At 37.2% G+C, this 24978-nt stretch overlaps 1 protein-coding gene across 1 annotated transcript; it reads right to left on the bottom strand.

Annotated features, from left to right (window-relative positions):
- Positions 1-258: 258 nt before the first annotated feature.
- adam10a (ADAM metallopeptidase domain 10a) lies at positions 259-24883 on the bottom strand. Its single transcript, XM_061743549.1, has 16 exons — positions 24680-24883; positions 21587-21737; positions 13602-13720; positions 12341-12499; positions 10750-10850; positions 10290-10448; positions 8485-8577; positions 8110-8293; positions 5298-5461; positions 4985-5168; positions 4741-4891; positions 4421-4604; positions 4197-4308; positions 3335-3555; positions 3060-3186; positions 259-2978 (listed from the first exon to the last, which is right to left on the bottom strand). The coding sequence occupies exons 1-16, from the start codon at positions 24729-24731 to the stop codon at positions 2872-2874; spliced, it is 2268 nt and encodes a 755-aa protein (XP_061599533.1). The 5' UTR covers positions 24732-24883; the 3' UTR covers positions 259-2871.
- Between the last annotated feature and the right edge of the window lie 95 nt (positions 24884-24978).

Below are 24978 nucleotides of genomic sequence, written 5' to 3'. Positions count from 1 at the left end.
CAGTTGGGGGAAGTTTTTTTCCTAGTTCTTGTGTTTAGAAGCTGACATACTGAACCCCAGTTAAATAAAAGCTAGAAATGTCATACTAGAACTGGCAGTTGAATGTTGTCCATGTGAAACAGGACGACAGTAGCACCACCCACTGGCCAACTGTCCAAGCCAGCGACACCTTTATTCTGTGATAAAAATACATTTTGAATCATCAACCTATAAATGCACTGAAACTTCTGCGACAAATCTTCTATTATTCCAAACAAACAGGTTTAATCAATTCTGGTTTATTAACACATTGCCAGTAGTTCAAGAGAAATTATATCTTTACACAAAATCTTTGCAAATTTTATAAAATTTTCAAAAAGGAAGCAGGAAAGAAAGAACAAAAAAAAATAAAATTAACAAAAAAAAAAACGCAATCGAAGACATTGTATAAAAACAGAAGAACTATTAAAATTAGGCAGTAGTATTGAGTTTTTATCATTTTGGACTCCGTTCAAATCGCTGTCAGTGCATATTTTCTCATCGTGACGAGCAACACATGAAGAAAAACAAATACATTTCCCAGAGTATCTGAGTATTACCCACATCATGTCATGTCAATAAAACAGACAGGGATAACAAGCAAAGCAGCTCGCTCACTCACACCCACGCAAACACACCGCCCAACCACACACTAAGGATTTCAAATAACGAGAATTACCCCGAACCACCAACCAAAGAACGTAAAGAAATAAAATCACCTCCTTTAGCACCAAAGGATACATGAAGTTAGAATAAAGCGACAGAAAATTGCATTTTTGTCAGCTCAGAATCTTCTTGCAGCACATGGATGTGACTTTGGTAAGAAAGAGACAGAATTTTCTGTGCGACCTTTCAGTATAACACATCAAAGGCATTTGTCTGTGAAGAGGCCAACGTGCTCATGGCTGAGCTCTGCATAGCATCTGAGCCCAGGCACCTTGCTGAGGAAATAGCGATGAGATGTAGCTGCGCTCCATTCAGCTCTTGCATGAGTGATGGCATCTTTGCTCTCTAGCTCTGATCCCACAAGTTCATACATGTACATTTAGACACTTTACAAATAACTCAACAGGGAGTATTCTGCGATCTCATTCAGCTGTCAGTGAAACCGACCTGAAGGTCCCCTGACTGAAAGACCACTCAAGCGAAGCCAAATTGGTGCTGGGCTGTAAATTATTAGATAAAAGTAAAATAAAAAATGTGAAAACTGTGGAATTTAACTTAAAAATGAGCATCATTGAGATGTTTACACGATGGCAAATATTGCCATGTATGCCCATAACCATATACATTTCTGTCAACCTCTCATACACGAACGTGCCCTGAGGCACATTATTCCACGACGTTTCAGTGGTCCACACTGATGCAGCGCTGAAATAAAACTACCAGCTTATTCACCGTTTCTAGCATCACTGACACTAGTGTGGTCGATTTCAGTCAAGCTGCTCTGAGCAGGTACATGTTAATGCAATTAAATCAAACCAAGAGGGCATAACAAGTGTAATAACGTTCACTTGGGGAAAACCTCAGTCTGGTAGAAAATAATCTATCCTCGTCTACCAAAGCGCTTCAGTTCCTCCACATTCACAAAATAACATGAACTGCAAAGAAAATTGACAACAGAAAAGCCACAATCACATTTAAAGCAGACAGCTTCTTTATCTGGCTACAGTGGAGGATTGTACCTTTATTGAGTGGTTTAAGTTGGCCTTTTCCGGGAACAACGGCACGTGAAACACTTGTGAAAATCCAGACAGGACGATCAAAATCATCATAGCTCTAACACATTCTTTTCTTTGCTTTTACTATCGTCACAAGGTAAAGGTAAGGTAAAGACCAACACAAATGTGGCAAAAAAAGTGGTTATGTGCCACAAATCGAGTATCACCTATTTAGAAGCGCGCTATAACTAGATGATAACAAGGTCCCACTTCAATATTTATTTAAGTCCCAAGTCATATACCTTTATGTAAACGAAACTGCAAAACCATATGATAATATCCAACTTCTAAATTCTCCCACCTATCTGGTAACACACAAATTCTTGCTAAGGTCATGTAGCCATCGCCTACATCAGACGGCAGGTTACGGTAACCCACTGAACAGACTTCAATCAGGAGGGATTTTACCCTGAAACAGGCCTGCAGTCAATTTTACATGTGTTTGCAATCATTTTATCGATCCTGAGAAATGTAATCAAAATAGTAAATGACCATAGTCATTTAGAGAAAAGAAAACATATATGAAACAAAGAGGGGAAAACAAACATCTGAAAATATCTGTACAATTAAGAACATGTATGCTGAAATGGAAAGCTTCAGTTTTTACTTATATTTAAAATGATCCTATAGCGTTGGTAAGATGCAAGTTCTCCTCCAAAATATTGTCTTAACTCTGCTTTTGACCAGTAACAAAAGTGTGACCTGCAGTCCTGCTCTTGTGCTGATGATGGAGGCAGAAAGAAACAACACAAGAGAAAGAGATGCAAGAAACTGAGGATAGAGGAAGAGGAACTAACAAAGCTGCTTCACTTTCCTCCATTCTGATAAAAAAAAAAAAAAAAAAATTGGGTTAAGACCACAAAACATAGCTCAGTAAAATTCACCTTGTGTACCTCTTAGGAAAAAAAGTATTTGTTTCCTATAAAAGCTATGTGAACCACTGTTAATTTGGCTCTCAGAGGAGAAGTGTCAAGTGACTGTTAGTCCCCCCCCTCAAAAACTTTTGGTTTTGTCCATTAAAATATTCTTTCCAAGTTCTTCTAAGTTTGCAATGTATGGTAAAGATAACTCTTTGGAGTGAAGTGCTCCTGTTGTAGGCACTAAGAACAAAGGCAAAGAGCAGAGCAGCGTCTCAGCGTCTCATCTGTCCCATTTGATAGTTCTCTCTGTGCTGCCGATGATGGCGCTGAGGCTGGGGCTGTTGGTTTGCGTGCTGTTGTCTTCTCCTTTTCAGTGTACCTGTGGAGTATTGACATCTCAGTAATGGCTCATCACAAACAAAGACGACGAGAACAAAAGAGTCCATACAGCTGTCTGTACCTGGCAGTGGTTTTGGTGGAGGGAGCTTGGGATTGCTGCTGGGTGTGTGGACGCTGCAGATTTTGATGAAACCCGCCATCAGCATAATCAGAGCGATACCCATCAACAGCACAGCCCACCAATAAGCCTGGATAGCACAAAATATATGACAAGATATTCAAAAACCACAACAGTTGATTGTATCTATGCATTTTTGTTCATTTCTTTTGCACATTTACTGTATTATTAGCTGCAGTGGAAAATTGTTGCATATACTCTTGTGGGGAGACACTCACCACTATCCACTCTGCAATATTTTCATAGAGCTCTGGATTGAATATGGCTTTCTTCAACCTTGCCAAAGGCCCGTCAGCATCAACCGGGCGACACCTCATGAACACATCACAGTATCCCTTAAAGTCATTGCAAGGCGAGCCAGGCTGAAGAGTTGTCACCTTCTTATTAAAGAAAGCGGCCCATTTTTCTGAACTTGTGCTACTGCAGGTGCTTGGGTCCGCTGTTGGAAAAAAAAAAACAAAGTAATATCTTAAAATATTAATCTCCTCAATTATTTTGAAGAGAACAAAACAAACAAACACCAGAATCTAAAAAGCTGCTCGGGCAAAAGTAATTCAAAGTAATTTGTAAAGGCCTGGAGGGAGCCAGCAAATACAACGATGAAGAGTAATTTTGAATGATTGCAACCCAATGTGTTCGATGGTTTGATTTTTTGTGTTTCATTCACTTCTTTTTCTATATCAGCTTCTGACTAATATACGCTATGTATGATAAGCTCCCACCTGTACTGTCACAACACTGATCTAGAAAACATTTACATCTCAGTCATGAAGAAACAGAAAGAAAATGAATAACCACCCAGACATAGCAATGACGTGTACAACTCCAATCCCAAAAACATTGGAACTGATGAGGCATTCACAATATTCCACAGAGGAACAGCATTCTTAAATTGTTTCATATCCTGCTGGCAGAGTTTTTTGCAAACTGGCCAACATCTACTTTTGAGAGACTGCCTCTCTTTGATGCTGTTTTATAGCCAATCATGTCCCCGACAATTAACCATACACGTTGTTTGTCCAAACTTTTTTGATGTGATGTACCACCAAACTCTAAAGGTGTTGATATTTTACCACTCACATTTCTCCATGCAGCATAAATGGCACAGCTCAGCTGCCTCATCCTTGCCACTTTCGCTGGCACAGGTACATACTCCCAGACCATACTTCTCACAAATGGAACCAGAACAGACCTGTTTAAAAACAAGCAGGCAATGTAAAGGAAAAAATTAAAATAAAAAAAAAAAAGCACAAACTCCACAAACCAAACTTCAGATAGCTAGAGGGTTATACATATTACCATACCCCATTGAGGCAAACTTGTGTTTCTGAGTGGCAAGAAGTTAGGTTTTCCTTTGGTTCTGAAGCTGGGCACAGAGCAGTGAGCCCATTGCATTGTCCTTCAAGAGCACATTCAGACTCTTTCCTGCATCTTTCACTGGAGACCTTGAAAGTACATCCAGCGTTGCAACATGGGCCTTGGCTGGGACTGTGAAAAGAAAAAGGGCAAGCATGCAATTAAAAGCAGAAGAAGAAAGAATCAAAAAGAAGTTAAAAAAAAAGAATTCCAACAACAGATATGGTTTATTCGTGAGGGTCTCTTCACGTATTGCACATAATCTGACCTGCATAATTTGCCGGGTTTCAGTTTGCACTTTTTGCCCTCCTCTTCGTTGGCGTTGTGACAACATTCGTCTTTACACTGATCGATGTAGCCGCAATCACACTCCTCTCCCTCTTCAACAAGTCCATTACCACAGATAGGCTGGCCTGACTCTGTACACACACACACACACCACATTTAAAACTGAATTTCAATAGCTTACACACATAAAGGGGTTATGAATATGCTCATATAAAAGAGTTTACCAACAAAACAGTCGTCTCTCTTCTTCTTCAGAACGGCACTTATGTTGCGCATGCTGCAGATAGAAAACTTGTTGTTGTTGGCTTTGTCTCCTGATGTGGCTCTGGCATACATGATGTAGTTTCCCTTCTCCTTTTCGCTTTGCACCTTAGACTCTCCTGGACTGCATGAGACCCCAGAGTCATGCTGCAAAACAATATGCGATTACAGGTGAGCAGGCAAACCGCTTTTACAGCAGGCTCTGTATAAACACAAGGCATAATTTTGAAAGTAAAAGATTACCAACTGGGGACAATTTTGTTATACAGTACTCACAGGAGAGCCAAAGTTGTGTCCAACTTCATGAGCAAAGGTTATGTGTGACACCTTGGGAGGAACGTGAGAGGCATAGTTCTGCACAGTGATGATACCAGTATTGAGAGACTTCTTCTTCCCATCGGAGTAAAGCTTGTTCTTTTCACAGATGCCCCCTGAGCTTCCTGTGGCAGGGTTATAAAAAGATTCCATGAAAATGAATATCATTTCAACTATGATGAACCATCTTAACATTCCTGTGATGTAACCTGGTTGTGTAAAAGAAAACAGAGATACATACATACATACACATACCGTGTGAAGTTTGTTGCCTTTTAGTACTTAGTACTGAATCATTTAACATACAGATGCAGAAGGGAAAACATACACACACACACATACACAGACAAAAAAAGCTTAATGCATGAAGACAACACCCCCTTTTGGATGAAAACCCATGCTGTGAAACTAATGGTAAAAAAGTAGAATTAAACTGAAAAGTTGCATTGTGCTTTACTTAAAAAATCCGTTCTGCATTTATGTTTACTTCCTCAAAAAGGACAAGGACAGTAAAAGGATATATTTGTTGTTTCGGATTATCGGCAAAGCAGATGATGTATAGGTTTGTTACCATATCGTCATCACAGGTAAGTCAAGAAAGCAATTGATCATGATGTTAAAATCCACCTGGTGGGATCGTTCATCCACTCTGACAGAGAAAAATTTTGTGGATAATAATCCATACCAATAAAGCAAAGTTTTTACTATACATTAAGCCAGAGAGCGTAACTTGGCCATGACAGTAAATAATTGTTTACCTGGCAGACCAGATGATTGGGCCACCAACTTGCTACAAAGCAACACTGTAATCTTATTTAACAACTTTACATAAAAAAAAACACCTCAAAATTTAGAATTTGATGAGTTGTTTTCATCCAAAATGGGGCGGAGACTTTGTGCAAAGTACCTAGATCCATTGATCTCACCAACTGAAAAAAAAATACACACAGCTTCAACCACAATCTCACTCAACAAAACTCATATCTGAAGTGTTGCTACTTTCGCCATGATCAATATCCAATTATGATGCAGCAGCAACATGAAAACATGAGACCAAATATGACTAGCAATAAATGATCTGACTGTTTGTGTAAGTGAGATGAGCATAGCTGCAGATTTTACGACTCATATTTTTCAGTTTGTATACTGCATGTACTGTGTTTGCAGTATACAAACTGCATATGCCGTATCTTCTAAATAATGGGATGGTTCTAAACGTATATATATGTGTATATATTTAAGTTAATAAAAGTTTATTTGTTGATAAATGTTTTTGCTGTTATACAATTAGCTGTGGATGGAAATATACTGAGGAAAATGTTTAAATCGTATTCTAATAATTTACCCATGATATTATGAATTTTTGTAAACAAAATAAACAAAAGACCATTCACGTCAGTGTTCTTTTATAATTTCCCTGATGCTTTGTTGCAGTGGCTGTGCCAGTAATTGTCTCAGGTCTGTGGTTAAAGTACAACTAGTTACAACATCCAGGTGCAGCAGCAGAAACTACACACTCCAACTTTTGTTCAGTGAGTTACATTGACAATAATGGGTTTTAGAGCATAGCAAAAAAGGAACAAAAAAAAAAACAACAAATAAAACCGGCCTTGACAAAAATGATGGGACCCTCAATTTAATATTTTGTTGCACAATCTTTTGAGCAAATTACAAAATCAAGTAATTTTTCTCATTCTCAATGTGATTTCTGACAGAGTATGTTTAACCCAGAGTAGGCAGTCATGTTTTGTCTTTTTAAGATTATTGTAGCAGTTGTTTTTAGCTGTGTCATTATCCTGTTGGAGGACCTGCAACTAAGACCACGCTTTCTGACACAAGGTAGGACATCTTGCTTCAAAGAGCCTAAATAAATAGTCTTGAGATTGTACACTGCCCAGATTCAAGACACCCTTTGCCAGAAACAGCAAAGGAGCGCCAGATCAAAATCAAGTCTCCTCCACATTTCACATTAGGTACATTGTTCTTTTCTTTGAACGTTTTGGTTTTTGCGTCGGTGAACACTGAATGGCTTGCCAGAAAGCTCCAGTTTTGTTTCATCTGTCCAAAGAACATTCTCAGAAAGGTTTTTGTGGCTAGTCAATATACCCAGAACATTTTGACAAATTCTAGCCTTTTTTCTCTTTTTTATTCTTTTATAATTACCTTTTGACAGTGGAGTCCTCCTCGCATGTCCACTTTGGCTCAAATAGTGATGGATGATGGGATCTGACACTGATTTACCTAGACCTTAGAGTTCACCTCGAAGCTTTTTGGAAGTTGTTCTTCCAATTGTAATGATGCACAACATGCAAACTCCTGTGCCACACCTTAAGTCCTGTCTGTAACTTGTACTTTTTATTGCCCTCTACAATTGGATTTAATGAATAACAGAGCATAACAGAAGCTGTTAGAAGGGCTCTGTTACTCTTTTGCGACCATCCTGGACCTGATCCCAATGCATTTCAGAGCCTGTTCAACTTTAGAACCTTTTAAACAACCAATTTGTTTTTTCCAACTTGACACAAAGCCATCACATAGCCACAGCACAAAGAGTACAAAGGGAGTAAAATCTCTTTCAACACCACTTGTACTGCATGTTCTGCAGAGCAATTTCTCTAGAGGACCCGAGTGCACAGGACCATATTGCTGCAAACTGTGGCCCACATTTGTGAACACTATTTGCAACACTAACCACATTAATAAATGCCAGTGCATTGACCAGTGCGTTTATAAATGCTTTTTTGAACTAACAATGCGTGAGTTTGATGCATACCTGAGGGAGCCCCAACCCAAGCCAAGCCAAGCACACCATCATCAAAGTCCCTGTCAGTGAAGACGTAGGCCAGGCAGTAGTCGTCGTGGTTCTGTTCGGAGTTGAGCTCCAAGAATTTCTCCACTCCGATATTGGAGAAACGAAAAGGATTGGTCGTGTCCCTTATATCCTCAGTAGTATTAATCTAGAAGAACAAGAGCCAAGCCATTACAGGGGAAGTGAGGGAGAGAAATTAATTACCTCTCAAAAGCATTATCAGGTAAATTATTTTTTTTCTAAAGGCTTATAAAGTGACTCAGCACCACAATGCATATGTTCAAACATAAAACAGCAACGGAATCTATCATACCATACACTCTGAAACATTCAACTCACCTTGATCCGTTTAACCATGAAGCTGATGTTTCGTATGCCCACAAAGTCTGTGGTCTGATATATGGAGTCAATAGCCTTCACATGACTGGAGATCTGTGAGAAAATATGATATATATGAGTCATCTAAAGAAGTGGATAAAATAGCACATCATGTTGACATGCTTATTTCCAGAGAATCCTTTTCTCTACTAAGAGATCCGTTGATGACCGATTAAAGGGGATTTTAAGGAATTCTACATAGTTAGACCCAAAGTAAACTATGAGACCCACATATTAGCCTCACCCAAAAATATGACTGTTATACAATGCTGAACTTATTGATTTGATTAATCAAGAATATTCATTTCCCCATTCAACACAAATTCTTTGAAAGTGTGATGAACGGCCTTTAACTAGTTACATTTTACTTTCATAAATGGAAGATACGTTTTACAACTGGACAAAGCGGTAACGGGCGCAATGCATTTGGCTTTTTCCAAGGCATTATATTTTACAGAATTTATGATTTATGATTTTCTGAAGAGTTGTTATGAAGCCTCTTTCCTCATTCTGAGTGCCACCATGTTGCCTGGGAAGGCAACAGCAACACGCCCATCACATATTAAAGCTAGTTGTATATTAAATGCTAGTAGTTACCAGAGCCTTCAGCCCATCCCCTACGAAATAGCTGCAGAGCTGCCGGCGGACATTTACAGTAGAACATCCTGTTTCACATGACGATTTGGTGGCATAATCAAAAATTATCACCATGTTTAGAAGACACTGGATTAGCATAAACTGCCAATTACTTCACTTAGCTTGGAGCATAATGATTATTGATGAGGAAGTCATAATAACTAGCCATTGGCTGAGCCAAGTGTCAATTAAAAGGCATATAACAAATAAATGTATTGCTTTATATAAATTCCCCTAATATGGTACATAAAAATTCACTCCCTTAAACAATAGAGACCAAAACAGTTTTTATAACCTGGCTGTAAATATGTTGTTTTTTCTGCTGTAAAGTTGGACATTTTAACATTGGAGTCAGTGGAGATGGACTTGATTTTGCAGCCAGGCTCCAACAGCCAGTCGAGGAACTGCAGTTTTTCTTAAGACTCAACCCAGAGTTTAGATGGTTACCACTTGTCCAACACCTCTTGTTGCTTATTTATGAACTAAAATGTAAACTTGCTTATAACATCACCCTCTAGTGGTTGATTAGTGTCATATTTCAATAATTATTTTTTCACTATTTATCACTTTGAACGTAAACTCCATTGCACACTACCTCAAATAGCCCAAGTCTGCTGCTGACTGTTGTTTATTGATGTCTTTTCTTCACTTACCGGTATGTTAATTTCATTTAAGTTTTTTTACTATATTTTATGACTTATTTTATTATGTCATTGGCCTGGCACCAGGACCAGAGAAACAAATTTAATTCCACCTCTATCTGAAATGACAATAAAAACTCCTTGAACCCTTGAATATTTGGTTTAATGCTTGTATATGGCAGGAAGATTAAGTTTATGAAGTTCCGTGATGATCAGTGATGCACTTTGGCAGATGTTGACTGCTGAAATATGACCGGCCACAAGCAGCAATCTTGATGGCAAGCCAATTGACCCCTTGGGGTACTGTATGTCATCAACAACTCATAAAAACAACTAGACCAAATGTATCATTTTTATTTTTAGCAACTCTTGAAACCTTGACATGTGGCAACTGTAGTGCCCCCTACAGCACATCAGCTATTTCATTCTTCTACAGGCAAACACACTGAGTGGATATTGACAAATTGTGCAATGTATTTGTCTAATTACCTGGGCTATGACAGCCTCTCTGGTCACATAGTATTGAAAAAAGAGATGGTCAGTCTGGATGAAGAGCTGGCAGGTGTTTTTCTCTTTCCCCGCTGCCCTTTTCCTCCTCAGAATGACTGGACCATGGGAGCTCTCCTCTTCCAACACATCGTTCACTTCCTGCACAAAACAGAGATTGCTTGGGGTTAGTCCTGATTGATTGATATAGCAAGCTCTTGGGGGGGTTGCAAGAATGCCAGTGCTGTAATAAAAAGGTTGACAATTGCTTTAGCAATGGTAATGATCAGACATCAAACTGAAAGCATGTACACCAGTGCTTCAGGTATACACTTGGTTTTATTCTCAGTACATGGTGGGTTGGGAATGAAGGATCTTTTAATCCTGTGAGCCTTTTCCATCTGTGCGTCTAATTATGAGCACAGACAAGGGGGAGGGGTTTGGTTGAGATGTTGGCACTTACTTTGCCGGGCTCAGGAACTGAAGATTCCTGGTATTTCCTCATCTTCTCAAACACAGAGTGGTCAGCACAGCCGCCCTCTGAGCCATACTTATGAGGATAATCTGGCAGATAGAGAGGAGATCAGGGAATGACTGACGAGCTTACAGCAAGTGCATCATAGACTCGTGCAGCAAACTGAAGGAGGTTAAAGGTCCCATTTATGCTTTTTCTAACTTTCAAGGATTCACTTAAACTGGAACATACACAGTTTTCAGGCTAACTCAAATTTAAAGAGATGCATGATTGATTAAGCAGTAAGTAAACATTTTTAAAGAGAGCAGGCTCCCTAGTAAAAGGGGCATCTCTGTGCTGACAAAACGCACACAAACGTAACATGAGAATGCTTTTTTTCTATTTGTTTCTATGATAATAATACCCTAGCAAATGCTGCTTAAAACAAAAACACTGAAAAAAATAAATAAATGAAAAAAGGGAGACTGGTAACTGAAACAAGCATGAAAATCATGAGGTAGACTCAAAAACCAATAAAAAAATTTTAAAGAGCGCCCCCTCATCCTTTTGTATAATTTCACAAAACGCACACGTCTGGTTTTCATTTCTTTTCACTGTGCAATGTACAGCTGCAACACAAACATCCAAGTCCATTTTAGAACCGGAACACGTCTGGTCTGGTGCAGCGTCTGCTTTTTATTACAGAACACTAATGTTCAGAAGTGTGAATGCTCACAACTTTATTGTTATTGTAATACTTATCTATATTGCATTTGGTTTGAACGGCCCTTTACTCTGAATAAGATACAGTACAGTCACATAAACAGCATTTTTCTGCAGCCTTAGCAAGGTTCTCTTTGGTATAGTAAATACTGAAATTAATCTCCTTGTATCGTTAAAGTCTTAAGTCACATTTTGTAAACATCTACTGTATATATTGAAATCACACCAATAAATCTTTTCCTGCAAAAAACCCTGAAGCCTGCTGTCCAATACATCAAACTAAGTTTATTAAACAACTTTGTTTACTACTTACACTTCAGCCTTAAATTTCAGCCAATTACACAAATGAATATAATATTTTCTTTTTTTATTCTAGTAAGAAAATTTCAGGCAGAATTTTTAGGAATGGTATAAAAATGTATTTTAACAATTTCCTCTTCTTTAGCCAATGAATATGTAGAAAAAGGTATCATGAAAGAAGCCTATTAGAGCCACTTACATTTATAGTAAATTAATAATTGTTACAAGCTACACTGTACAGATAATTATAATTAAATCAATGAATCTCCCTTTGGGGATTAATAAAGTATTTTTGATTTGAGCTGAACTGAATTTGAATTTACAGAGCCTGTCCAATGCTGGATTTTTTTCCCAAAGGTGGATTGAGGAGGTAAAAATAGTGTTAGATTTATTTCTGAACAAACTATGTGATAACACCACTGCTGAAGTATTTTTATGCATGATGATGCATATATCCATGAGAGGCACATATCTGCTGAGTTATTCACCAATCTATACAGCCTCAGATGTTAAAACATTTCATTTATATCTGTGCAAATTCTTTAACACTGCCTTGTACTAAAACAAGTATACTTACTGATGTCATCCTCATGGTAGATAACAGAGTGGAATTGTCCATTCTTGTCTTGAAGATACCTCTCTGAAGGTTCAACATAGTATGTTCCTTGGTGGGTTTTAATAAAACCCTCAAAGCGTCCATCAATCACAGAGCCATGGGTCAGTGTACCCTTTTCACCTGACAAACAAGAACAGGATGCAGACAATACATTACATACAGCAGTGCTCGTCTGCAAAACAATTTTTTATTTATTTTTTTTATTTTTTCGTTTATTTCGGCATGTTTATATAGACACATTTCATCTCCAGAACATTATACATTGCATACTCAGCACATGACGAAAAGGGTACGGGAGAAGCTGACGCTTATCAAAGTCCCGCCCCGTTCTATGTAAGATTCATGATCACATCAACAACAGAATTCAGTAAGATACATAGTTTACCACATAGCAATTTGTCTAATTTCATCCTTCACAGTCCAGATAGCATGTATGCTAATTAAAAAGAATAGTAGTAATAATAATAATAATAATAATAATAACAAATTTGTTATTTCAAAGCTAGAGATATTTCCCTTAAGTGTCTGAATATATTACAGCAATTTTTAAAATTTCCATTAATTAAACACAGTTTGAGTTATGAGGTATTTTTATGAGCAAAAATAAATCGTAATGATTACAAGCATACAATATGACTAATGATGAATTAAAGCTGAACATGCAAAATGTAAATCAAATTAAGTTGTTTAATTATCTAAACATTTCAGTGAATGACAAACACACACAAACACTCTATATTAGCAGAAACCTTGGCTGAAGTATTGGTATGATATTTATCCTCATAGATTTTTTAAGTGTTCTTAATATCAGGAAAATTAATAAAATACTTTTTAACCGAAAATGTTGTATGACCCCCTTTGCCCACTTTCTTTGACACTGAGGAATAGCCAATCTCGGTTTTTTTCCCCCTCATGTTTATATAAACTCTTCCAAACTCATGTAACAGGAAGCTAAGGAAGGCTACGTGGGTAGATGGAATGAAAGTAAAATTGATTCCTATTTAATCTAGACTGCAATTTACCAAAAGCTGTATTTTCATAAGCCGAATTTTCACTTTCATTATTAAGTTTTACACAAGTCACGGAAGTGGTGTAGCAGAGATTATACAAAGAGAAGTGAAGTAGCAGACTTCCTAAATGCTCAACAACACGATCATAAATGAAGCGCAGGCTTGTCCTTCTACTGTGCCTAAGAAGGGGTGTGACGGAGCTCTAGACTTACCATAAATTTCTCCACTGTAAATATGTGATGTATCAATGGGCACCTCATCCCCTGAAACCTCAATTATGAGATCTGGAGAAAAGAGAGATGTATCCCTCCTCATCCGCAAGTTAAAATATCTAAAAGAGAAGAATACGGCACAATGAGTTGCAGCATTACGCATCAAATTTCAAAAGCTGAAATGACACCGTCATACAAGGGCAATGTAAAACACCATCCTTACAATTCATGCACCAGAAAACTGACACAAAAGAAAGCAAAATCAAGTACTCATGTCATATTGTATATTGTAAGGATTCTTTTTGCTCTGTTGTGCTGGTTGGTTTTAAATGTTGATAAGTTCAGCAAGTTAGAACAACTATGTCAGGGGGAAACACGTGAACATTCCAACAAAGCCACAATACAATTTGTTTCTCAATTCCTCTAGTTGGTATATGAGTGATGTTAAAGGAAAAGAAAAAAAAGACAAGCATCACATGAGACCCACATGAGCCCCTGGCTTACGGAAACCTGCGGCCATTTAGAAAGAAGTTCAAAGGCGTAACGCCAAAGGAATCTTAAGCAACCACATGATTGCGCTCGACTGTATGAAGCCTCCTCAATATTACACAACTATCAGACTCATTTCTACGTCATACTGAGAGAGCCCTTTATGGACTGTTCCTTTGTGGTACAATACAGAAAAAGAAACAAAGTAAAGAACTGCTCTCTTCTTTTGATCCTTTTAAATAGATTTTTCATGTGTTCTTAATTTCCCCAACTTGTAAGAGATTATTGCTGATATCATCTTAAGGCATCATAAGAGATATTTGCTCAGACTTTCATTCCCTAAAATGACGAAGGATGATTCACGAGTGAGTGGTATTATCAGGAAATCCTATCCTCTACTAATTTACTTGTATGCTCAGGACCACAAAAAGATCAACAAGTAAACTATTACTTTTATAAACTTCAAAAAAGAAAAAATAACTTGTGTATAGGAGAAATATGAATATGGTAAAGACTTTAATAAGTACTATGTTTGAGAAACTGGCAGTGTTACCAAATCAACAACATTTCAAGGGTCAGATAGAGTCCAGGATTTCCCTGTCCAGGATGACTCTGACCTGTTCCAGCATTCAGATTTTCCAACATCACTCCACTCCAATTCCCCACCCTTTTTTATTTACACTTAAAGTCTATATTGCTTTTTTTTTGTTTTAAGTTAGCTGTGTAGTGTTTGTTTTTTTTTCTTTTTGCATTTTAAAATATAATTGAAAGGATCAAATGGCCTTAGAAATCATCAGTTTTTAGTCACTTAGCGGAGGGAAGTAAGACCTAAGTACAAACCAAGAAGAACTGGGACAGGAAATGAGTTAGGAAGCAAGATAATGTGCTAGAATATGAAACAAAGACTGCAAGGCCCGTCTAAACAATAAAATCTTCAACTCATCATCATTTCAATTAACCAATGCTGACGGCAACCCAGAAAACTTTCGGTCAACTCATAATGCCACCATGCTACACTGGTCCCAGCCAAAAACAAAGCTCGTCATTCACTTAGATATTTTATCAGCATTATGAGTAAGTTACAGAGCATTCAAAATGCAGCCAAGTCATCACCAGATAAATAACCTGTTTTTTCACCTGTTTCAAGTAAATTTTCACTTTTTTCCAGTGATGTGTCTTGAAATGAGATTTTTTTTACAAAAAATGAAACATTTTAACTAGAAATAAGACAAATATTCTTGTTAAGATTTTGAGTTTTTGCAGTGTGGTGACGTTTCTGTGGCATGTGACGTTCTGAAGCCTAAATGTCCGTTTCCCTCCGTTTACAAGCAAACGTGAAGACGGAGTTGTTGGTTTTTTTTTGCCCAGAGTTTTCATAAATTATCGTTTTTGGTGACTTTGAGCTTCGTTTTCGTGTAAACGAACGGCCAAAACGCATGAAAACGCCACCGTTTTTGCCACGTGTAACCATGCTTAATAAGTAGATCAGTGTAAAATAAGATAAATAAACACATAAAAAGCTGTTTATCTAAAAAGAAAAAAAAAAAGGAACTAAAAAAAAGCAGATGTTTCTTCAAATGGTTGCAACCTTATGTGTACCAAATGTTTCTCTTTAATATTTTACAAAAGAGAGAATACAACCACACAAATTAGGTCTCTTCTTGAGATTAAGACCTGTAACTTATACCAGTACCATACTAGCTAAGTCTTCACTGCTTCTTTTACCGCTTTCTTTTTTTTGCACTTTTCTTTGTAAAGAATCCCTCCACAGAGACCCTGTGCCAACATCTATCCTGTAGTGCTCAACTGTCCTGCTCTGGACTTTCACAGAGGGATTGTGTCTGTCTTTATTTGCATTCACTAGTTAATGAATTCAATGAGGAAATAAGATACAACCTTTATAGCCACTGGCTTCTATCTGTCCATCTTAAGGCTAACTTTTTAAATAGCGATTTCATAAACAAATACATTATGTCTATCATACAATAATGATGTCTCACAATGTAATGAAAACTTGAGATTATTTTGACTCATACAGGTGCCTTTTTGTTGTTTTAGAGACTGCACTTTTTAAAGTATTTGCCTTCACTATAAATCTAAACTTAAATCAACCACAAAACTTACATCACAGAAAATTTAAATAACAAAATGAATTGTTATTGTACTATATAATGAGTAATTATTTGACAGATCCATTACTTATCCCCCTGCCGTCTTTAATGATTCAGTGCATGCTCACTGAATGGACTTGTGTGATATGTTTAAATCTCCTGTGCTCCACTAGGAAAAGCTAAATTACTCGCAAACTGGCCCTATTTTCTTTGCTGCAATGTGCAAAATAGACAGTTTCAGAACAGATGCATCAGCAATTATAATTATGTATAGAATTACTTTTACAGTTTTGTTTTTGTTCAATGAGAATCTAAATTAGATTTTTTTCTAGCTACTTACAAAAGGTATGTAATTTTGTAGCTGTCAAATAAAACAATTTCGTAACTTGAAACAACATTCAGAATTACATAAATTGAGACATCCATGAACCCATGACAACCAACTAGACAATTCTACAATTAATACTGAATTTTGAGCATTGATACTGCACTGGAGAGTACTCAGTACATGTGATTCGGACCACCCTCATACTTCAGTTCAATTTTGATCTAACCTACAGACCTGTAAAGTTTTGCTTTAATAATTAAACAGCTGCAGTGTTATGTTCATAAAATGTATTCACAGACAGATAAACACCAGCATATGTCCTCAAAATGGCCTTTATGGTAGATTATGTTACAGTTTATGCTCTCAGTACCCCACTTAAGCACACGCACACGCACACACACACGTTATCCCACTGAAGCTAGGTAATATAGAATGGAAAATGTGTTAAAACGGAATGAAAACAATTTGTCATATAAGCTTGACCATAGAGGCAGCAGTAATTGTCTCTCTAAGGTAAACAGTGACAGGAAACAGGACAAAAACACAGGAACATAACACCCTTGATAAGGCATTGCAATCTACAACCAACAGGTTTGGTTAGCGGGAAAAACACACACACACACAGCTGCTGAGCTAAATTTATTGCTCCACGCTTTAGCTTAAGAAATTAGTGACACAAAAAGGGATGGATAAAAAGGCACAGAGGAACATAGTAAGAAAGTACAATGAGAACTGAAAAAAACAAGCTTAATTGTGGCAGACATTAAATTTGTATACGTATTGAAGACATCTGAGAGAATGTCTGTTTGTTTGTGAGATAAGACAAGCCACCTCCATAAAAACCTTAAGAAAATGTTAAACCTCACCCCGACTAGTTGAAGCATCTATGTAGTTTAAATAATAAAAATCATAAAAATATTTAACCAGTGTCACCAAAACAATGCAACATCCACATTAACAATCTTATTGTTGGATGTCATGTAAGGAAATTTCACTTAAACAAGTCATGCACCACGTTATTGCCGTCTGAATAGGAATTTACATATGTGCCATCTATTCATAGACAGACCTTTGCATAATATAGTTTAATTTCATATTTAAGAGTTCACATGTACTCTGAGGAAGACAAGAATTACTTAACAGTTTGTTTCCCATAACCAATGTACAGACTCTCCATGCGCATAGCAAAATGAATGAAGAAAAATAAAGCCAAAATATAAAACTATGGTTGCAAAAAGAAAGGCAACATACTAAATGTATTCATCTAATTTGGGGATTAAAGGAGTCTTCTATTAGGCCTACCTATGCTTCCTCCCGTATGATGGAAGAAATTTGGTAATCAGGCCAATTGTACTCTTTTTTTTACCCTGTACTCCTACTATCCATAACAAGATCAGTCCCCAGAGTGGGTGCATCTGCACAGCTTTGTCCCACCTTGGTTAGACTCGGCACTAAGACAGAATTACATTTTTGCCAATTTGCACACTGCTCTCCCAAACACTGCTGAGAAAGCACCCTGGAGGAGGCAATGGCCTCACTCCTGAGGAAGGGAGGCTGAATAATGATATCACAGTCAGGACCACAGGGGAGATTTTTATTTTCCTAAGGAATTGCCCTCCCCCTACAAACAAGCATGATATAATACCTACTTACTTCCAAATAATACTTCCAAATAATATTGTTTGAGGAATCCCCATGTATTTATTCAAACTATTACTATTTATCTATATTGCATTAAAGTAAAATATTCTGCAGCCCAATCTGTCGTTTACAGTCGCATATGTGACAAATGGGATACCAAGTCATTTTTAACAGACTGATTGTAGCAACTATTGCTTCTGTCTTTCCCCACTGATATACAGGTATTGTTTTAGCACACACCAGAAAGCTCTAGAAACTGCCAAAAAGTCTGCTATTATGATCATTTTGTCAAGGGCTGATGATTAGCAACACTTGGTTATGACCTACATAACTTAAATTGTATGGAAGCAGTAAAGGGGGGTTTGGTATTGCCCACATAATGTTTTTTTTTTTTTTTGGAGGGGGGCATAATTTTTGTTAAAAGGTACATTATGTAACCATATCACTCTAGAATAAAGATGTGAATTGATAAGATTTAAATCAATACCGACACCATTGCTGATTCTGCTTATCAGTTAAATTCTTTATTGACTCCCTTATAAATTCCAGACCAAGTTACAATGAGGAAACAAGTACACCTACACAGGTTGTTAGCCTCAACACAACTACTTTTTTTGGCTCTAGCTCTAAAATATAAAAAAAAGAACACTGCCAACAGGAATAATGTAAAATTCTTGCACCAATATCTCCACTTCAACTGCAATGCAGTGTAACAACTGTGAGCCTGTGACTCCTTGCTTGCATGTCAAAAGAAATGTCAACTTATGTCATGTGTGTTCTTGTGGATTTCCCATGTACATTTTCCGCATTGATAAGGTAACTGATAAGTCTAGAGAGGTAAAGGCATTCAAATTCGTCATGAATTTGGAACCGGGTCTTGGTTCTTATCTCTACTCGACACCAAATGGAGGTAGCATATCATAAGAAAGATCTTGTATCAGTCCCTGGCATAAGATACAACAAAGAGCACGGTAACCACTCCCCACTATCCCTACAATACTCTCACCAAACTGACATGCGAGTACAATGCACCCTCGGCCAGGGTAACTTCCTTTTCTTGAATAATAAGAGTAAGAAGGTACTGGGAAAAAGTAGTATTTATTACATAGCTTGCTGATGTATCTCCATGTTATCAGCACATTAGCTGATAACAGTGGCTCTTTCATCAACAAACCAGGTCTGCATCTTTAAAATAGTGCCAAAATTGTCAACCTTTTTTGGACTTATTTACATCACTTTTTGTTTATTTTCAGATATGTTAAACCATAATTCTGTTTTACTTGCATACATACTCTAATCAATACAAAGTAACAAAAAAAATTATTCAGCTGATACTAATCTGAACATTTCAACAGTGTTGAAATATTGAAATAAAATATTTGCTTACAAAACAGGGGTAGCACCTCTCGGAGCCAGACAATGTGGTCTTGACTAGAATAAATTGTGAAACGCATATGTACATGAAAAAACTATCGGAATTCATGAATAGATGGAAACTTATCATGGGGAATGATGAATGCGATGTAATTACACCCTGAGAGAATGTGGCTAGTCTCGTCTTTTCAGAGCCTTAAATTACCACAGTGTTCTCACTATTACCCCCACGGTAATGCTGCGTCATTGTGCCTCTCTACATCTGCAAACCAACTCGACAAAAATCTGTCAGCTTCACCAAATATCTTAAACTAATTATATGTCACAAATTATATGTTCGAAATGTATTTTAAGTTGTAAACAAACTGATGCATTTTTAACAAGCCAACCTATTGTTTGAAAAGTCTGTTGAAAAATGTGATCATTTTCACTGGAATATGACTTCTCTCACAGAGTGATATACGTCTGCTTGGCATCTACTATGAGGTAATGCAGTCTCAATAAAATCACAAGTTTTCTTTATTCACTAAGTGAAGTCAATTATTTTAAATACTTTTTTTGTTAATATTTGCAAAGCAGCTACATAGTGGGGCTCACATACCTTTTACAGACTTAAAGTGAGATCGTCAAATTAAAAGCCAATGATACTTTTGTCGACAAATAATTATCATCATGGTTTTCATTACAATGCCAAATCCATGCTTATAAATAAGGGAAACCAATTTCCCCGACAAAGAAGTTAACTAAATCTACATGTACTATTTTTTTTAACAATAATAGGCTGAGATGAAATCCAATCAGAACTAATTTAGTCATTTGGAAAAGCAGAATGTGTTGGGCAGCAATCCATTTATCTATCCATTATCTACACCTATTTATTCCTATTTGGGGTCACGGGGTGTGCTGGAGCCGACCCCAGCTCTCTATGGGTGAAAGGCGAGGGTACACTGGACAGTCCATCGCAGAGGAAGAGATCCAATCAGAACAAAGTTCCTTGTAAGATAAATAGAACATATGCACCCAATGGGAGACAGAATAATTGGCTGTTAAACACTAACGAAAACTTAAGTGGCACAGTATCAACGTCTGGAAGAGAAGAGTGTAGTAGTAAGGCTGTTGGGATGCTGTAAAAATACAAAGAGGATAGAGGGAAGCAGACGCATGGACATTTTTGATGATTGATATATCAGGAAAACAAGACGCTTTGTCAACCGAGTGAGGTAACTACCACAGATAAAAACAACAAACAAATGGATGTTTGTTAGTGGCCTATTACTGAAATTCATGCAAAGGTAAGCAAGCTAAAGGTAACATTTTATCATGAGCTACTGGTGTTGTTTTTTTTCCTGACCTGCCAACTAAACACCACTGATGTCATGAGTCATTGTCACGTCTTTACTAAACAATGGTGATGTTGATTAGAGAAGTGAGTGACCCACTGAACTGGAAATATAAAATAGGGTACAAAGCCCCAACAGAGGACCTACACAAGCAGCATGAGACAGCAGATCAGAAAGTAGAAAGAACTTGATGTTAAGCTACATGTGATATGAAAAGAACCCTTCACAATCTACTCTGTTACAGCAGTTCTACAATCTATTATTATTCTTTATTAAGATGCTCCTGAAAAAAATGTCAACCTTAATACCATTCTTTAACGAGTTAATAAATGTTAAATGTAATTTAAAACTAAGTTAACATTTGATATCAACGTTAAAACTGGTAAGAGCTTCTTGTGAATCTAATACAGCATTTGTTATCTCAACCATAGCTTTTGCATTTTTTACCATTCCCCAAATAGCAACTCGTCAAACAATGTGCAAAATATTTAATTTGTCGTTGTTAATCTAGTAAAACATTAGATGGAGGTAGTACTGGGCAAATGGTGGACCAAATCATATGGATCATACAAATTCTTTAAGTTTAACATTTGATTTTATGCTGTTTCTCTGCACAAATACCAGCATCAGATAATAATTTATTGAAATAAATAAAGAAAATAAATAAATTAGACTGGGTGTGTGCATTTAAACTTAACTTACCTTCCATGAGCATGAAATTCCAGCTGCACAGACCTGTCATGAGGAGAGAGAGCCCTTTTGGCTCTTTGGTGACTTTTGTGCAGGACTTCTGTGTCATACGATAAACCTTCATAATGACGAATATATTTGTTCAAAGGGATCCCAAACTGACCTGAAAGAGAGTTCAATGACACATTAATCATCATTTGTTGAATATATTTTGCTGCATTTCATTAGCCTTTCCTGATATTTCACTTGGACACTCACAAAACTGAGCAAAACCTTTTCAGAATATTATAACAGTAATCACTATATTTAGAAACATTTTTTCTGAGTGAAGTTGATGGAAATCTATGCGAGTTATCAGTGTGATAATGAGCAAGTATACTCAATACCAGTAAGATGAAACTGAACCCAATACATGCAATGAAGTCTGTAATCAATTTTATGATTTTACCCCGACCTTGTCCAACTATGACCATTCAAAATGTCATAATGGGGAGGCCTCTGGTGCCATGTTAGTAAAACAGGGAGGAATCTCTATAACAGGAACTAGTTATAGTACACAGCCATTCACTTCACATGCATAACAAGCTTATTCAGCTTACTTCCACGGCCCCACGGAGGTAATCCACCCAGCTTTCATACAAACCATGTTCTTTGTTCTTTAAACAAAGACAAAGAAAGTCCTCAGTTTTTAAGCAAAAGTCAGGAGCATATGTCCCTGAGATTCTCTTTTAGTGATGGAAACCAAGTGATCGAAACTGTTGAAGATGATTCAAAAGATAATATACATTGCAAAGGAACACTAAAGGCCTAATAAACAAACAGGCAACCTGTATTTCACTAAAGAAAAGCCAAGTTGATCTTAAAAAAACAGTTAAAAAAAAAAAGTTTAAATCAAACATGAAATTAAATGAATTAGCTTTATTTACAGAAGCTGAGCTCTGTGCTTTTGTAATAAAGGACCCGGAAATGATACAACTGAGACGTTTTGTACACCCCCCACCACCCAATACTGTACAACGTCCATGTGATGGGAGTTACTACTCTCCAAACTAGGAGAGGCCGTAGCAGGCTAGCAGCAACATGTTCATGACTGCACAAAAATGTTTAAACAAGCTCTATATGCCTTCTTCAAAAAGGAAAATAATGACAGAAAACTAAATTAAAGCAATAACAAGCCAGAGAAAAGAAAAGTTGGGCTTTGACAACAGAGAGCGAGGCTGTAATTAATCAGGGAATATGTTGATTTTGTACAAAAACAACCTATTCCCAAGAAGTGTGTTCTCAGGAGAATGTGAAAAACTATGACAACATAAAGCTGAATTGTTACCAGTCAATTACTTTGAATAAGAGCTTGACTGTTATTTCCAAGATATTTCAACATTTTTTCTCTAATTCTAGCAAAAAGAAAATACATTTAAAAAGAAGAAGAAAAAACAAGACTTGGAAGTGAATATCTCCTTCGCAATTACATTACTTTTACATGTAAACAGACATCATAGTTGTAATGGACGCTGAAGGGAACAAAACACATATTTTAAAGTAGTATACATAATTTTCTGAAAGAAATCAATGATAAAGAACAGTCAATAACAGCAGGCTAGTTGAAATAATGAAATGCTGACATTCTGCATTTCTGCACTACCAAAGTGTGAGGTTTTGACTAAAATCATCCCACTCACACCTCCAACTGGTGATGTCTATTCAAAAGCAAACATGTTGAACTGCAATATGTTTCAGTCTCAAGTGCGGTCATTGAAGTCGAACTGCTGACAGAGAAGAAACTGCTGACATGAACCGGGGAAGTGGTAACAGCAGGGGTCACAGCTCATCTGAGCCTTGCATTGCTGGGTGATGGTAGCTTTCATAACACAGGATTGTCTTTCATACTATGCAAAATATATTGCAAGATGAATCTGTGTTACTTTTGTGTATACAGCCCCATGAACCAAGAGGAAGCTGAAAATATATTACTGCACTATTGTTTTTTTGTGTCACACAGAATTCTGGTACACACAAGACTCAAAACTCAAAATCATACGTGTACAAAGAGACTTAAAGATAAGCACTGTGAAGCAAATCTGAATCATACCATGGAATTCTTTAGACATGTTCAATTACACAACATGCAGATTTACAGCAAATGTGTCAACAGGATGATGTCAGCATACTGTACACAACATAAGTGTGAAAACGCTCCTTTGGAAAGCGATCAAAGGGTTAGGAAATGCTTTACAGCCGCTACAAAGGGATTGACAATGTAGCAATAACCCTACCAATAAACAGGTGCCAATATTTATGACAAGGAAGCAAAAAAAAAAAGCTCCATGTGGTTCTCCTGCTCACTCTGGACTGACTTATGACACCAAGTTTCGAATTGAGATTGAGATAGGTATCAGATAGTATATGAATCAAAAGGGATGGATTCATTGTTTAATAACTTATGACTACACAACTTTGCTATGAAGACACTGCTTGACCAAACTTGCATGTACCACAGCTACTCAACAATTAGGAATTCACAAGAATCAAATAACTGTATAATCACGATTATTTTATGTGATTGTTTTATAATCAGGAAACTCTTCCACCTGTTTCCAAATAGTTCGCCTAAGCTATTTCGATTTGTTTTCATTGGCTGATTTACTATAATTAAAAGTACTGAAATGACAGGAAACGTCATTACAAGTCAGTAGTAGAAACAGATACATTTCGAAACTTTGCTCAAACAGTCGAATAGCTGTCAAATAAAGCAGCAGTTGAGCATATAACATAGCAGGCTTATCATTTTAGCTAAACTCGAGAATCAAAAACCACATTGAGACTGTGTTTGTTGTGATAAACTGGTTTGTTTTAGTTTATAGGCGTTAAAGCGGTCAGGCTGCTGCTGCCCCTGTAACTGTCTGAAAACACACACAACATTTAACCAGTATTTCTCATATATGATAAATTAACCCAAAACAATAGATAATCCCGGGTCCAGGTCTGTGAAATAGTTAAATGTTGGCACAAATACACTCCAGTTGCCATTAGCCACCTAGCTACGACTGCATGATCCGATTAGTGCTATCACTTTCTGTCTCTCCGTGTCCGTGGATGAAAACTTACCTGCGATACATAGTAGGAAGCAGGACGTGACAATTACGTTGAAAATTATCATATCGAAATCCCCCTACAACCCCGTTAAAGTAGCTCGGGGAGCCTGCTGCCTGCTGGTGTTGTCGTTTATCTTTCACTCGGAGCTGCAGTCGTCCTTCCTAGTTAAGCCTGAATTATGGTTCCGCGTTACATCGACGCAGAGCCTACGCCGTAGGGTACGCGGCGACGCGCACCGCTCTGCGTTGGTGTAACGCGGAACCATAAATCATCACATCACAAATACACCGGCTCAGCCTGTCTCCTCTCAC

The sequence above is a fragment of the Cololabis saira genome, chromosome 2 (assembly GCF_033807715.1).
Source record: "Cololabis saira isolate AMF1-May2022 chromosome 2, fColSai1.1, whole genome shotgun sequence".
NCBI lineage: Eukaryota > Metazoa > Chordata > Actinopteri > Beloniformes > Belonidae > Cololabis > Cololabis saira.
Note: the sequence above shows the minus strand (reverse complement) of the source record. Positions and strands in the feature narration are given on the sequence as shown.